Source organism: Pangasianodon hypophthalmus, chromosome 18, assembly GCF_027358585.1.
Source record: "Pangasianodon hypophthalmus isolate fPanHyp1 chromosome 18, fPanHyp1.pri, whole genome shotgun sequence".
NCBI lineage: Eukaryota > Metazoa > Chordata > Actinopteri > Siluriformes > Pangasiidae > Pangasianodon > Pangasianodon hypophthalmus.
This window is the reverse complement of record NC_069727.1, coordinates 13,850,841-13,868,522: the sequence shown is the minus strand read 5'-3', so window position 1 is coordinate 13,868,522 and position 17,682 is coordinate 13,850,841. Positions and strand designations below refer to the sequence as shown.

Genomic DNA, 17,682 nt, shown 5'->3' with positions numbered 1-17,682 from the left:
TGTGTGCTCCCAGTTATTCACAACGACAGCGAATCCATTTAGTTTTGGCTCTTTGAACCACCTGATGTGGAACAAGACAAAGCATTAAGAGCTGATAGTTGCTGGTTTTTAATTTAGCGGCATAATGAATGTAACAACTGCAAAGTGCTGGTTTTTTTCATCCTTCTTGTGCTCCTTCCCTTTACTTGTGGTTTTATTTATTCATTCCCTCTTATGTAAGACATGAGCGCAGGAAATGAAATGCAACTTCCTTTTTTTCTGTTTCTGCTGTGAGTAAGAGAGATGCTATTCACTAAAGGCAACAAGGCTGAAAAGAAATGTAGTAAGCGGACCAAAGAAGTGCACATGTTAATGCAGGTAAATAAAGTCTGTGCGTGTGAATGGGCAGAAAACGAGCAAGTGCAAGTGGACTGTGACACACGTTTGAATTTAGCCTGAAGTGTTAGGAGAACCCGAAGAGCACTTAGACCCCAAATACATCCCCTGATTGCCAGCACTGCAGGCTAGTAATGAAGCAAGGTGCAAATATATCGCGCAGGGTTTTAGTAGAATATATTCCCATCACAGTCTCTGTATCCATGTGGGTGCTTTAATTAATATCTGCATTCACTTAACGCTAATTTCGTTGCCTCAAGGAGAATAAGACAGATATTGCTGTAGCCTTAAACCAGAGTTTCAAAGGGTACTTATGCAAGCAGAGCCCATCCATAGTTCACAAGACGCACACATTAACGCCTGCCACAGGGCTCAACACGTTCCCTCGCTGCTGCAAACTCCATTTAAATCAACCAATTAAAACTCTAAAGTGGGATTGATTTCTCTCCATCTCTCTCTCACCTATCCATCCACGCTTAACCACATTATCCTCGCCTCACACCCGAGAGACGAATCTGTCACTACGATGAAGCTCCAAGGCACAATGTTGACCCACATTCCTTAATGGGTGTGCTGCACACTGCAGCAGATGAGGGTCATGACCTCTGGCCCTGCACCGGGGTGGCTTGGGAAGTAAGAGAGCAGAATAATTGATTTGGATGCGAGAGGGAGCTGTGCCCTCCTTGGCAAGTAGGTAAGTTAAGGGCAGGTGGCATATGGCATATCTGCAGTGTGTGGAGACTCGGGCACTGAGAGGTGATGGCTAAAGAAAGTCTCACAATACTGTTAAGCCATATGTTCAGGACAGCCAGTGTTATCTCACAAATCTCCCAGCAGACAAGATGGCTAAAATGTGCTCATCTGCAAAAAACTAACAAATTACCAAAAAAAAAAAAAAAGCAAATTAGTCAGTAAACGAAAATCAAAAAAGCGAGGAAAAGGTTCTCGGTCCATTTCATTAGCTCCTCCAAAGGCTTCCTCATTATGTGATAAACAAACCCCTAATGAGAGCTCATTTACTGCATATTGCCCTTGCTAAATGCCAGCAGGCTTTGGCATTTGGCTGTGCGCGTGGCGTGTGGTGGCACTCTGTCGTGGCAGGCGCCAGGCGTCTCACAGATCAAATCTCATTTCACAGCATCTCCATGCTCGCAGATTTACCTGCGCCAAAACACAATAATCAAGACGACATCTTTGTTGGGCTATTCTCACTAAAGCAGACACTAGCTCACTAAAACACAGCATCAAATTCCTGAGTGTGCTTTTTTTTTCTTGCTTTGCTCTCTTTCTCCTGAGACAAACAGAGAAATCAGAGCAGGAAGTATCGATCGGCAGAGGTGCTCTTTTAATTAGGCGGGAACGAGTGTGTGCGGCGGGCAGACGCTGACCCGCACGACAGGAGGGACACTTTTAAATTCCCATAAAACTACAGTGCAGTGACCCAGAGTAACAGAAGTGGAGGGACAATGCCTCAGAAAAGGTCACCACACAGAGAATGACTGCTTCAGGCAGACTGAGCTACACACACTGTCTCGGAATAGAAATACAGTAGGTGTGTGTCTGCTGCATGCGGAGCCCTCTGTGCTCTGCTCTGCTCTTCTCTCTCTCCTGCATCACTGATGCTCTTTTTCTCATCGTACATACTCATTAATGAGGACAGTTTTATCCTGACATGAATTAACAGTACAGGTCTGACTGCAGTATTGCATTACCCTAGAAGGACATTTATTACAAAATGCCTTTGCTTTCATAAGAAACAAGGCTATTCGAGCCTGGCATATGCAGACTGATTGTGGCCTGTGGGGAATGCTGCATGTCAGAAACTGCACGAAACTTGTAGGAGAATTTGAGCAGTTTCTGTAGTTTCTAAACGTTGAAACGTTCTTCTGATGTTGGGGAAAAAAATCCATCTGCAGAAACAGATGATTTGTGTCCTTTGCTTAAAAGGTGATAAAAAGGTGCATCCTAGACTTGTGATATAAGAGTTTACATGTGTCTACAATCTTACACTGCTACAATATCTGGTGATGTTTACTCTGATTATATTATACTACCAGACCTGCCAACCTTTACTCATTTTGCACAGGAGCTCTGGAATTTAATATCAGAGCGCTCTAATATTAGTTAGGACTTCTAAATATGCCAAAAGGGCAGTCTTTTTCTCCCAGGTAAAATGGGAGATGAGCCACATATTAATCTGAAATGATCTGCACAGGTGTTTTGAACTCTCCAATATTAACTGACACCGCCTGGAAGCCCCATCCCCATCTGCCTTCCCCCATCTCACAAGCTCTCCACTGACAAGTCCTCACTTTCGGTCACGGTAAATGCAGACTGTTTTGAGTTAATGTGAAATAAACTCTATCAGTGTGTGTTCAACTTGGCTAACGTTAGACAAGTATACAGTTAACGTCAGAGTACTTTATTTATTAGAAGGAAGATTTTGACTGACAAAGATTAAAGAGCCCTACAGTGAGGTGTCAACTAACACTATACAAAAATGTCAATGGTGATGATAATTAGAAAGTAATAAATACGACTTATAGATCACTTTGAGCAGCAGAAAAACAGTGACAATATCGGCCATACGGACATTAGACAACCAATTTGTAAAAGGATTACATTAAGAATGTGCTGTTATTGTCACATTACTGCATTAACACCTAGAAACCACCACCCAGCTGACATTCATGATTACTGCTGCTGCTGGTTTTGTGCCTTATTCTGACTTCTCAAGGCAGACTCCAACTCCCCTCGACCTGCATGTGTGTTACAGAGTCTGCATCCCACTGCTGCATATTTACTCGAGATTTCTGTTTGTTAGGTTTTATTTTTGCTAGGATGAACGTTAAAGTCTTAGCACTCACCCTTGAACATGGTCTTTAACCTTGAACTGATCAGCTGAATGCTTGGATTGTATTCTGTTTCACTGCTAATGGAAGTGCACATTTAACCATGGTATTATTATTATTATTATTATTATTATTATTAAAGTATTTGTCTATTCACAAAAGCATTCTTGGATATGACCCATCCATATAACTAGCTATGATTAAGTGATCAGAGGGCAGGAAACCATTCATTGCAGTAATCAGTAAGAAAATATTTCATCGTGACCTTTGCGATTCTTGCACTCACAGCAAACACCTGGTTGTTAATGAACACAAAGATGAGAATGAACAGGGTCACCCATCAGCTTACAGGTAGGATGAAGCGCTCTCATACAATCTGCTGGCAACAGGAATACTGTCTCCACCAAAGAGCAGGCTGGTAATCAGATTTCTGGTATGCTGATATAAAGGAGATGAATAACACTAGATCCAGTTTTCACTATCAGATGGGAACTATATTAATTTCTCAGCACTGGTCTTTCCCTTCAGTCTCCATCTTTCAGTTGTTGGAAATGTAATTAACTTCATAGACATTTTCATGTACACTTTTGCATTAAGCTTCCTAGTCATTTTGCAGAGATTTATAGCTGTCCCTGAAAGAGTGTTCAAAAGGGTACTTTCAAAACAGCCCACTAACAATCCATTATGGTGGTCTGAGTCCACAAGGCCAAGGAGCGAGTGAGAATCATGATTAGGGACGAAGCAGGAGCGAGGACTGTGCAGTACACCGTACGGTTTATCATGTTTCAACCTACACACTATTACACTACTTGTATATCGCTGTCCTCAGGGGCAAATGGTTTTCTAACCGTTCGACTCGGGAGAGTTAGTAGAATTCCACAGGAAAGGAATTAGTGAAAGATTGGTAAGCAAGGGCTGTACAGGTACAGTGTAGACCAAGCCCAAAATGTCAAAAATATTAAGCTTTTAATGGTCTTAACAACAATCAGTGGTCAGGAAATTACAAGGAATTAAACAAATAGATAAAGGAAGTTAGTCTGGGAGCTTTTCCCTTTAATTTCTTTAAAAGCCTTGTATCAGGTGTGGCAGATACCCAAATAATCACTGATCTTTCAAGAAAAAAATAATTTTGTACACCCAGACATGTGTTAGTTTGAATTTTACATCAAACATTTTAATCATTATCATGATTTCACCTTTGCGTACAAGAAGACTATAGAAGTGAATTTCCCTGTTTCTAGTTTTTTCCAAAAGTAAACGAGCAAATGGTGTCACAGGAGCTCTCAGGAGTGCATCTGTTTAATTTTACTCATTTTCTGACCAATGATTTGTTGTTAAGACTATTAAAAGCTTCATATTTAAAAGCTTAATATTTGCCATTTTGGGCTTGGCCCTCTTTTTTTTTTTTTTTTTTGCCCAGGAGTGTCTCACTCTGGTTGTTACTTAAAGAGCACACTGTGTTACTTAAAGAGTACATTATTAAATCATTATTTAATTTAAATAAATAAATATGTGTCAGCGTTTTGTAACAGGCAGTTTCCTGTAAGTTTTCAGGAACACAGGGCTTTACTTTTTTGTGGCTTCTGCAGAACTTGACAAGCTGTAATTTTTTTTGTCATTAATTTCAAGTGAGAGAAAACAGAAAGCCTGGAGGGGATGACTGTTTACATCTGTTATAAACGTAAGTGATAACAGGACCTTTTTTGTTGTTTTGAGGATGCTCCAAAACATTTAATGTAACCATAAAAAGTACAATGTGTCATTCTTTAATAAATAATAAAATTGCTAGTGGTGGCAAATTACTACTGTCAGACTGCAGCACACCAACGCACTGTTGATTTTCTTTCTTTCTTTTTAAATGTCCTGTCGTATTTAAATCCATACATACATCCTATCATTTATTTTAGGAAAAAGCTAGCATATAACTCCTAACACAAAGCATTCACTTCCATCTCTTATGACTAACACTTGATACTGACTCATTCAGTAAGCGCCTTTATGAGTTATTAGTAATTGTCTGTATAGTTCGTCAGGTTTAAAGAAATAATTTAAAAGATGATATTGAGTATCGTTGCTCTGGACAGAAATTACAGTAACATTTTCCACCCTTTTTTTTCTGAATTTGCAAGTTTGCATTTCCCTTGTCGAGGAGGTAGTCCTGTCAATCAAATGCTGTGGATGAGACTTTAAAGAGACACTGTGTGCTTCAGAAAACTTGATGTCTGACTAAATAGCGTGCATAGCTGACAGTTCCATATTCTTCCCAGTGTTGCTAGGTCTGCAGTTTTCCCCTGGAAATGACTTTTCCATGCTGCAACCATGCTTGTATATTGCTGGTTATAGGTAACCAGGCAAGCTGGATTGTTTTTGTTGTTTTCAGTGCATATTCTATTATGCATGCAGGCTGTGGTTATGATTACAATGTAGTGCATTGCCAGGTGAAATGGTGCATCAGTGGAAATAATAGACGTACTATAACTATAGTAAAAGGAAATGTTTAAATAAAAACAATGGCTTAGTTTTACAGAATGAAGGTCTAGCTTATCGACAAGGAAAATGCCCAAGGAAACAGTACTGTGTATTACTTTTTGGCTAAGTTGGTGCGTGAGTATGAGAAATTGCAAAATCAACTGAAAGAGTTGTTAATACTGGTAATACTTTTTTAACATGGCACAATAGATATCAGCCTGAAATGGTAGATCGCATCAGATTGAGCCTGTTTTCTGGTCTGATCCACTAACTTGTTTTGCATTATGCTTGCAATGCTGACGTGACACACATCAAGCATGTAGGAACAGAACACAACTTGTATTAAAACACACTACCAAACGTTGCTCATGTTTTACAATCTTAAGCAACAGGAGCTTGGAGAGAGTCAGCTTGGTTGCTATAATGATGGCACTTTTGGATCAGTATCAAGTATCAGAAGACACCCAAAGCTCTGATATCAGTATAATACCATAAATGGACTAAGTGGGCAACAGAAAAGAGTTTGCCCTATCACCGGGAGATTGTGAGTTGAAATGATGACAATGTCATAGCCATCTGTGGCAGGGATCCAAGGAAGCAAAATTAGCAGTGCTTTCTGGGTGGGAAGGATGGCCTACTCTCTGTCCCCTGTTAATCACAGCAACAATGGCCAATCATGGGCATCTGTGAGCTCATCTACTGAGTATGTTACACTGTCCTGTGACGCAGCATGAGTGCTTCGGGTATCTTGAAGGGAGCACATGTTAGCCTACACCCTCCCCGGTTCATAGCTGTTGCATGATCGAAGAGAGCTGGCTGGTGGGTGGGAGTTGGAAAGTGACCAAATCCTTGACCTCACCTTATCTCACCTTATCTCTGCATCCTTACCTCAGCACCGTTTGTTAGATCTGGACTTACACTTTGTTCATGTAAACATACAGTTCTCATTAATTTCACTGTTGTTACTGAACAATATACTTTAAGATGAATAAGTAAATAATAAGCTAGGACTTTAAGGGGTTAAATAAAGCAGCTCTTTCCAGTACACTGCAGTCTACAGTAAGTGAAAGAGAGGGTGGCTGAACAGAGACTAATGTGAAAGAGAGACTTTGTGTTGGTGTAGAAGACCCGAGGAGGGCAGAGACAGATGTGTGTGCCCCTGGCTTGTGGGTGGCTCTGTGAATGCCAAGCGGAGCCTGGCTGGCTGCTGCAGTGGTGCTGCAGAGGATCATACTGAATCAGTGGGCACTGTAAACACAATCGATCAACCGCCTGCCCTGCAACACACCACATACACCATGCACCCCTGACACACTGCATATTCAACACACCCACATGCACACACAACTCCTCAAATACATGCATACTCAGGCACACAATCTGAATCTACAAAGACACCAAGGAGAGAAAACAGAAAACGCAGAGAGGAAGAAAGAGAGCATGAAGAACAAGAGACTAGTGAGGCAAGACGCTGCAAAAGGGAACAAAGTAATGTATAAGTGTTTGACACACAATGCTGGCAAGAGAGAAATGTGCTAATTGGTGTGTACTGAGCTGAAAAAAAGAGCACTAATAAGATGTGGTACAGTTAGAGATCAGCTTAAAACAGCCTCCCCAACCTGTCCCCAGAGCTCTGCAAACACTCCATTATTTCTCCCCCAGATCCCAACACTGAATTGCTGGTTCAGGTGGGGTGGGAGCTGTGAGAAAAAATGCAGACCATCTGAGGGTCCCTGAAGACTGGGCTGGAAAACACTGACCTAGAGATAAAGTCATAGGCAGTAAGTGGGTTCTATGTGGTGCTGCCTCAGGGCATAAGCAACCAAGAGGGACTTCAGAAACTCACAAATCTTCCTCATCTAAGCTCTTAACTTAACATTTATCTTGGGGATGGAGAGAGAGAGAGAGAGAGAGAGAGAGAGAGAGGGAGAGAGAGAGAGAGAGAGAGTATGAGGGGACAACCACCCAATGTCACCTTAAAGCAGCTGCCACAGTCATCACGCTAATGCACCTGCAACAACCCAGTGACCCCCAGAGTTAATGAGGATAGAGGGGCTTGAACGAGGACACTTACTGCAGCTCTGGGAGTTGAGAGAGGCATGGCAAAGACAACATACTACACACCACACACACACACACACACACACACACACACACACACACACACACACACACTCGCATACAGAGATAGGAATATTTCCAAACTCACCTGGAAGTCCTTCTCCTCCAAAATCTCCTTCCTCCAGTGCACCAAGAAAGCAGCACACACATACAGGTGGAAGTGGGAGAAGCCCTCGGGCTCGGCCTGACAGCAACATACAAAACAGAGCAGGAGAATCATCAGAACATGAGCTCAGAACAAGAGTGGATTAATGAGCAATCCTCAAGCCCTCTGAGAAATAACTGGGCCAAGGTTAGATAAACTGCGAAGGCTTCAGGACGTCCCCCATTCACTCAAGTGAAACCATCTATTATATTCTTCTACAAGGTTCATTATGAACCACTGCATTCAGAAAATACTGAAATATGCTGTACATACTAAAGAAAACCACATGTATTTGGAATAATATGAGCGTTTGATAGATCAGGAGCTTATTCCTTGAAGAGGGCCTCTAGACGTGACCTTATTTTGGATAGATACAGGGGCTTCAGGGTTAGAGGAATGCTGTTCCTATGGTTTGCTAAGGAAAGTTATCTCTTATAGAGTACGCAAGAGGGCACACGTGGATGAAGGAGGAGTTCATAAGGAGAACGTAAGTGAATACATCTGGGCTGTATGCACAAAGATTCAATAAATCCCATCTACTTTTCTGTAGTTTGTGTCTGCATCTCTTTTCTGAAAATCTAAAGGCGGAGGAAATTCTAGAAATCAAACTTAGAAAAAAAAAATAAAATGGCAATACTAAATAAATAAACTAAAACTGAATAAATCCATTTTTTAATGCTCTCAGTAAATGAACTGGCTGATCCTATGCAGCCTGAATGGTGATAACCCCATACACAAAGATAACATCCCTCATCTCCATATGTACATATTATCCCAGCATAAAGCTAGAGCCCAAACAGGACACATGACACACAAATCAGGACAGGTGATAACCAGCGCTGGGAGAATATGAGTGCTCTGTAAGCAGTGCACGGCACAAAGTTGTTTTAGTTTGCAAATGCAGGCAAACATGAGTCAGCATGTGCAAACAGACAGACAGGAGGAGAGCAGCCATTGTTGTTCAAAGAGCATGGATTCTACAAAGGGCGTGAGCAGCATGGCTCCTACAGCCGGCTGTGAGAGAGCTTCACACAGCAGAGACCACAATCATCTTTTATGCCAGCCACAGACAGGACTTAATGAAAATCAATGGCTGCCCTGCTTTCTGCCAATAAACAAGCAAGATGGCTCTCCCCTTCAAGGGTAAATGAGAGCAATGGAAATATTCCTGACTATGGCCTTCGAAACCGCAGTAGACTTTGGGGCCACGTGTCCTGTCTCGCGCAATTAGCCTGAAGTCATCTTCTGTCACCTCCTTGTCAAAGTGACCACACGAGCGTGAAATCCACTTAATTAGACACTCAACAGACAAGCTGAGGCTGCAAGAGTGCCTGCATAAGTCTAATCACGTGGAGAAAAAGCAGCACATTGCTGCACTGTGCTCTGGCACTTTTACATATATCAACAACAGCCTATGGTCAAAATCTTTCGCAAATTCCACACGGCAGAACGGAGATAAAATTCCATTCCCTAAATGACTGGCCTATGACCAGCAGCTAAGAGCAAACTCTAATCATGTTGCGACTGGGCAGGATTTCCATTTTATGAAATGCGCATGAGAGTTAAAAATCTATAGAAATAAAACTCCACGTGCATGCTCAATACATTCCCATTACAACAGAAGTACATTTCAAACATGTGTATACTACTAGAAGCATTACCATCACTGTTACTGACTGCTTTTCCAATAAACAGAGAAGAAAAAGGTAGGAGTAAGTACATAAAATAAAAATAAGATGACAAAATGGAATATGAGGGAGTAGAGGAAAAATGAAACATAAAACTGAGGTCAAGCCAAACACCCATTACACTGACCATGTTGAAAATTCACCTGTTTTCTGGTTTTGTGGAGGTTTTTAGACTATATGTAGAAAAACAGTGAAAAAATCTGAACGTAGTGCATATGCACATTATGTATGTACACTAGGGTATTAGGTAGAGGTAACAAAATGTATCCACTAATGAAAGATAATGAACAATAGTGATCTGCTTTTGTGTATGAATAAGTAATCAGGGTGTCACAAATGAAAGGCAGAAAAAGCACTCCATAACATGTTATTACAAATACACAGACATGATGTCTAAATAAAATCACCTGAGATTCCAGACATTCGGGAAAATAAAATGATAAATATAGCAGCTATTAAATAAGACAATATTGCACCACTAAAGGTAGTTCTGTGAGTATGAATGAAGAATGAAGACCAGAATGATAGAGTGAGGGCTTCACTGGCTATCCTAATTGGTCATTTTAATTATTTTTCTGCTTATCCCCTGGGGAGCAGTGCTGATTATGGAGGCTTAATTAGTGGGGACAGTGGAGGATAGCCGCTGATACACTCAAGTAACCAGGAGAAAGGGAGCGCGCACACACACATACACACACATACACACACATACACACACTCCACTGAGCCACATGCAGAGGTATTGACTTTTATTGTCATATCACACACAGCACGAATACCTAATATAGAAAACAGCAAGAGAAAAATCTCTGTGTGATTTCATACGCACGCCAAACTTTGCAGTGTTCACCTTGACGTATCTTTCCATTTATCACAGACTCCACAGCATCTACTCTGCATATGAACAATCCTAGTTCCCAAAATATGACTCTCAGACACAGGTCTACTTTCAGTGTGTATTTTTAGAAGACTTCATGAGAAGAACATCAGGAAACGAAGCACCATTACCAGCTACCAAGGTTTAACTTGCATATGTCGCTGACCTACAATGAGGCACTCGAAGCTTTGTGAGCCTGTGGTCTGGTAAATCAAGTATCAAACTCTGTTTTGGAAAAAATTGTAAAGCGGAAGTGAAGAAAACATGTATGACAGGGGTAACTGTCCATACCACATGGTGGCAGTATTAGTAATCATGAGAAGATAATTAGTAGAGACCCAATATTGCAGAAAAAAGTATACAGCTAAAAAAGTATACAAACTGTTCACTTGAATACCTACAGTGCCATATTTTTGACATAATTCAGTAAAAAGAGGATTGGGATGTAACCAAACAAACTAACTTGGGTACCATTTTATTCAGTCTGAATCAGTATAAATGGTCTAATCAGAATCTGAGGATGCTTCACATATGCAGTGTTTAGTCTGTTTGAACTGAACACTGGTGCATTCTCCCCTTTTTTGACAGTTGAGAACGCAGCAATCATCAAAATAACTCGTCTGAAATTTACAAGCAAACACGGTTTGATTGCAGGGAGAAAGTGATTCAACCATCAATCGACCCAACTGGAGGAAGTCAACTAAACATGCTGTGTGTTTAGGGCTGGATGTTGTTCTTCTTTCGGCTGCTCCCGTTAGGGGTCGCCACAGCAGGTCATTGGTCCGAGTATTTGATTTGGCACAGTTTTTACGCTGGATGCCCTTCCTGACACAACCCTTCCCAATTTTATCCTGGCTTGGGACCGGCACTGAAAGTGTACTGTTGCACGCAACCCCAGAGGCTCGGGTTGGTTCCCTGGCCGGGAACCGAATCCGGGCCGCAGCAGTTAGAGCACTGTGGCCTAACCACTAGTCCTCCAGGGACCAAGGCTAGATGCGATACAGAAAATGCTTTTAAAAACTAGTTATTCATATATTTATCTAATCATTTATTAGATAATTAACGCCAGCTCCATGTTCTCCATGGCTGGGTGATTTTTTTTAAATGCCCATCATCCTTTTTTCTTTTGACTTTTTGGTTCATTTAATCATCTAAAATGTGAAACCAAACCAAAGAGCAAATAAACCAAAATTAGTCTGTTCAGAATTTACAAAAGTTGAAAATTAAAGGAATACTTGCGAATGTCATTGCAAAAATTTTAGGAAGCAGAACATCAAAAAAAGAAAAGCTGAAAAATAAGATGACACTATGTCTATATCCATTTGACAAAGGCATTTACTTTGCTCACTTTCCCTTTCTCCATTCACTAGTCCTAACAGCCAATCGGGGGGATCATTATCGCACTTCCATTTACCATCCTCAATTGGTGCTGAAGGGGCCTGACAATGGGCTGACTAACACAATCGCTACAGGACACGACGCAAATACTACAGGCAACAGTTTCTTCCAAGCATCAGAGCCCGCAGAGAAAGGAAGAGCCTACGTAAGCACCTATGTGGCACCACGCCCACTGTTGGTCATTCGGACAGCCAAACTCTTCACCTCCCTAAACAAATCTCGCACTAGACACCATCTTCTAGGAATCAACATAACTATACCAGAAAAGTAACCATACTAAAGAAAGCAATGCAGGAAGCATGAGTCTCACCTACACACACAGTTTTAAAAGCCTGAGGGGGCTGAAAGGACAAGAAAGAAAAAAAAAACACGACTCTACCTACCTGCCTACCTAGCTATCCATCAGCCCATGCTGTGAAAGACAGGCAACAAGAAATGAAAGAAAGTGAGTCAGAGTGAGGAAAAGGGACAGAGACGGAGAGATAGTGAGTGAGGGCAGTTCTCTCTGAGTTATGTGCTGGGTGATGATTGCCTATTGGTGTAACCTCGCGGCCTTAATCAGAGCGGCTGAGAGGACGGCTGTCTGAGGGTATCAAACTGTGACACACAAACACACACACTGCTACAGCACTTTATTACTTTATTAACTCCCTCTACCTAGGAGATATGAGACTCGCACTGTCACAGTAAAGTGTTTTTGCTCTTGGCTAGCACTTGCTGTCTGCAGTGTGTGTGTGTGTGTGTGTGCACCAATCCATGTAACTGAACATTTGTGAACATGGTTGTAGCACTGATTAATAAGGATAATGCCAAGAGAGAGAAGTGATGCAGAGGGACTGATTATTCCAACCAGTCCACCTCAGTCTGATCCCTTCACAGTACACTTATCTGAAGCATTCATTTCCATTGCATTTTGGTATCGAGTTCTGAAGCTTTGACATCAACTCCATGTTAGCTTCAAGGAACTTGGAGCCTTCTGACCATTTCTGATTCGCTTTTTGGCAAGAGACACAGTATTGAGATGAACAGATCTGTAGATTGACGCAAATGTCAGGAACTGATTCGTGTGCTTTCTTGCTCTTGATTTTGCCTGTTTGAAGTATGCTGAAGTTCTTCACTTTGTGCCCATGATCAAACTGAATCCTTTGAAGCTGAGATGGCTACACAATTCACTTCCATACCAGGGAATTTTTTCAGCCCTTTATAGGAGATATGGTGCAGAGAGCAGCTAACACTGAACCTCTGGAAAAAAAAAATAATAATAAAGCTTTTTCAAAGTGCTTGGGGCTGCAACAGATCGAAATAAAACATTTACAATCCATACTTTCCTATCCAGCTTCCTGAGGACATATCCTACCAACAATCAAGCCATGTATCATAAGCTTATAACATTTCTAAAAGCCATAACTACTACATTCATATCTTTATCTTCAGAATCCTTTGTCCCTGCAACCTCAAAGCACACAAGGTAATTCAAGGTATGTTTGGTGAAAGTGTGAAACCTGTGAAAGATCCAGTTGCTGGTCCTCTTGAAAATGGTGGTCTGGGGTTCACTGTAACCGAACCATGGTGCGGTCCGTATCAGGTGTGGGGGCTATCCATGCTCGGCACTGTATGCCGAGTAAAAACTTGTTATGTTACTTACTGTTTCAAGTTTTGTGATGCCGGGGAAAGGGCTGTTATAGTCAGTGCGGGAGACGGAATACTTTAGTGATATATGAAACCAAATTTTCACAGGACTGGAGCACTGTATTTAGCTCATGTTTGTGGTGCAAATACTTGCACTGAGAACATAAATGGCTAAAAACCTTCTTGTACAAGAACAGCTCCTTGTTTGAAGGTATTCCGACAGGATGACTTGCTGTGCATCAAAAAAGTGCTGGTGCCAAAGGACAAACCTCATGTCTACCACTTTGCAAACCTGCATGCACAAAAGTGACATATGGAATTGTACAATCGATCCACGGTTCAGAAGAAATTCTTCTATTGTGATCCCCTTCCCTCAAAAAGCCCAGAAGCGGCCCTGGGGGCGGACTCAATTATTAGGGCCAAGTATGAAAACACCCATCGAGACACTCAGGACAGTGTCTTGACTCTGCAAGACATGGTCAATGGAACACAGGGTTTCTTGGTTGATTTTATTTCAGTAATCCAGCAGTCTGCTACAGCATGAGGGAAACATGATGGGGAACATGGGGCTACTGTGATGAGGAGCGTCTGAGGTTTTTATAGAGAAACAAGGGATGAAATATTGATGTTCCAAGGCCCGTGTCACTGACCCGGGTCCTGGCCGCTGGGTATTGGCTTTTCTGTGTCAGAAAACAAAGGCCAGTCATTTGAAAGAGTTCAGCAGAACAGGCTAAAGGGTTAAGGGTTACTGGTCAAAATTCCCAGTGGGGCATCTGTGCCTGACGATGAGATTTTCACTGTCAGAGATGGAAAAAAGAGAAGACAACTTTTTTCTCAGCAGCATGCAAAGGATGTGTGTGTCTACCCACTTATATGAAAGAGTGCATAAAGTACTGGGATTTGTCAAGGATTCTTTCCATATCTGACTTCATCTGTATCCAAAGTGAAAGCCTACATGAATATAATGCTGATGGAAAGGGCTGTCAGAGTAGGCTAAACCTAAAGTTTATCTCCTCGGGGAAGCATAGCGCAGACAAGCCTGTCGTGTCCGTGTCCATCTTTAGGCTCATTACAGCTCCTACAGTACCTCGTTGAGCTAACTAAGCAGCTTAGAGCAGAACAGCAGGGAGTACATGGCCATATTGACGACAGCACGAGTGACTGTTCTTGCTGAAGCTGGTAATTTACGGCATGGCTGTGCACTCCCCCAACTGCTTCTGGCTCTTTTCCTTCCAACATACTCCAGGCCTTGGGTTCAGCACTTTCACTACTCAATCGCCAGCCTGAGGAGCCAGGGACAGCGCACTTCCTAGCACCAACGCTAAGCCGTTTTCACTTAACAGAGAATTCTAAATGCACAGCAAGTGATCTGGACAGGCTTCAGGCAGGAGAATTTGAGGGAATATGCACAACAGAGTTTTGTGAGAAAAAAAAAAGAATAAAACAGAACTCCCCCTCGAGGCTGTAGGCATAACAGTCTGTAAGGTAATTTGACACAATTCTCACTCGTTCTCTTACTGTCTGGGAGCTATAATGCTCCAGCTAGAGCTTCTGTATACACAGTGCTCAGATATGCACTGGAGTATGAAAGGCTATAGGGGGTTAAGGAGTCAGGAGAGGATGAGTCTTTGATTAAAGTGGTATCATTGAAAGCTGAAACTGCTTTGGGGTTTTGATATACACTATATTTTACACAGAAAGCAATGTGAACACAAAATACAATGTGAACACAGAAAGCTGCACTCAAGGCTGCTGGAAAACTCATTAACTTAATCACCTTTACTACACCTTTAATACATACATATACATCATATATATATATATATACACACACACACACACACACATATATACATATGTGTGTGTGTGTGTGTGTGTGTGTGTGTGTGTGTGTGTGTGTGTGAGTGTGTTATAAACATTGTGGTTATAAAAGATGCTTACATTCATTCAGAGGAAAAAAAAAAAAAAGTTCAATTGGAGCTACCTGCTGTGTTGTGATTGGGTTAAAAAATTGGCTTTTCCTGATTAAAAAACAAATTTTGCTTGCAGCGTGTGTAGAGGGGTTCGCATGTATCACAATGCAAACTGTCATGTTTATTTATAAAGCCCACAATTTATTTTTACAACTACTAATGATCAATCTGTGTTGGAATGTTTCATTGACCGTTTATACTTTTTCAGCACAAGAAACTGGATTTACAGTACTAACATTAAAGTGAAATTCAGTTTGGTTTTGTTTATTTGTTTCGGCCAAGGACCAAAGAATTCCAAAAAAAATTTAAAAAAAATCAGACAATATATAAGGTCTAGATATAAATATCAGCCAATAAAGGATTTCTTCTGTACAATAAGTATGTTTCAAGTGTCTCATATAATAATATTAAGTCTACAGATGTAAGTGGTTATGAATTTGTCAATGTTTCTTTTACTCAGTAAGCTGTTATAAGGCAGTGGATCTCTCTTTTGAACACACGAACAGGTTGCTGTTTGAAATAATACTGCCTGTATATTATCCACGCAAAAAACCTATTCATTTGGGCACACTGTTGATATTGTAATTCAGACTAATTGTTAAAACTGCCAGCAAAGAGGTGAGTTAATGTAGTCAAGATGTACAGTTGTACACGTATTTTTCTGCAATAAAACATTTATACCAAAGCACAGTTGAATTCTGGAATCTGATTGGTCAGAAGGTGTGCATTATTTCTGTATAACCACACGGCATGAAGAGCTCTTCTGGCTATAACATGGAAGATAGATGTAATATTAATATGTTTGTTCTAATAGCAGCTCATGCAAGTTTTTTTGTTAGGAGACATTTATTTAACGTTTATGGAAGCTGTCTCGAGCGTCAGCACTTTGTAACAGTCACGGTGCTTTGTAAAGATTCCCAACACTGGAAACTCTTCAGGACAGAGCAGAGTACACTTTCCAGTTTCTCAGTAAAATGGCAAGCTGTGTTTGTTGAGAAAGAGAGAGAAAAGGAAGTGTGGGTGATGGAATGACTGTTTATTGTTGCTATAACGTACGTGATAATGGGAATTAACTTGCCTTGTGGATGTTCCACAGCGTTACCTATAAACTTGTGTGACATGTCATTAATAAATTAAACATTTGCAAATGGCTGTGGTATAAGCAGAATAACACACTCCAGACCACATGGTTATTAAATAATAATAATAATCACATCAGGGTGGATCAACAAGCAGACGTTTCATGTGTGATTATGTGAAAATACATTTACAACAACCTGGTCTCAAGCTAACCTCAGCTAGTTGTCATGATAAATATCAGACAAATATGTTAATAGCACTCAATCACAAACCCACAAACTAAGCTGCCATTTCCCACATACTGCAAACATCAACAACATTAGCTAAACACCTAACCGTAGTATAAACTGTGAACTCACACAGGCTAGAGATATGTAGTGCTACTGCATGGTTATTTCCCCATCGCTACATGGTCCTCATTAAAGAGCTGGAAAAGAAGATGTGGATACTGTGGGGTCACTGAGCACCAGTTTGGGAACCTGGTGTAGTATACATCAACAGCCCAGAAGAAACTGAAGTGAATAAAGAAAGAGTGTTCCAATGGCTTATGGAACACACACAAACACACACACACACACACACACAAAAACACACACACACACCCACCCACCCACTCACGTCTTTAGTCCACAGATTCTTGCAAGTGTTTCAAGTAATGCACTAACCTTGCTCACTGCACAGCAAGACACAGCTGCTCAATAATTGAATGCCACACTATTGATGTGTGTGAAGGACAGGAAGATACTCCGACAAAAAAAAAAAAAAAAAAAAAAAAGAAGAAGAAGAAGAAAAGGCACACACAAACAACACACAGAGTTACAATGCCATAGTACCCTGGCCAACTCCCTACATTAACTCAACAAACACACATTGAGGAGGGGGGTAGGCAAACACACCCACGCACACAAGCACACAAACGCAGAGACAGACAGACACTGACAGGCACAGAGACGCCGACACAGAAACTAAAACACGCAGACACATGCTGGCACACACAGACAGACACTGACACACACAGAGACACTGACAAACACAGACACGGACACACAGACAGACACACAGATAGATGCACTTA

At 41.3% G+C, this 17,682-nt stretch overlaps 1 protein-coding gene across 4 annotated transcripts in view; it reads right to left on the bottom strand.

Annotated features, from left to right (window-relative positions):
- The window catches only part of tbc1d22a (TBC1 domain family, member 22a), a 168,527-nt gene that overhangs the window by 10,986 nt on the left and 139,859 nt on the right, over positions 1-17,682 (bottom strand). For all 4 annotated transcript variants that reach the window (XM_026923074.3, XM_026923078.3, XM_026923077.3 and 1 more), the window contains one exon: positions 7,906-8,001. In XM_026923074.3, coding sequence (XP_026778875.1) covers positions 7,906-8,001 — 96 coding nt within the window. The remainder of the gene's footprint in view (positions 1-7,905; positions 8,002-17,682) is intronic.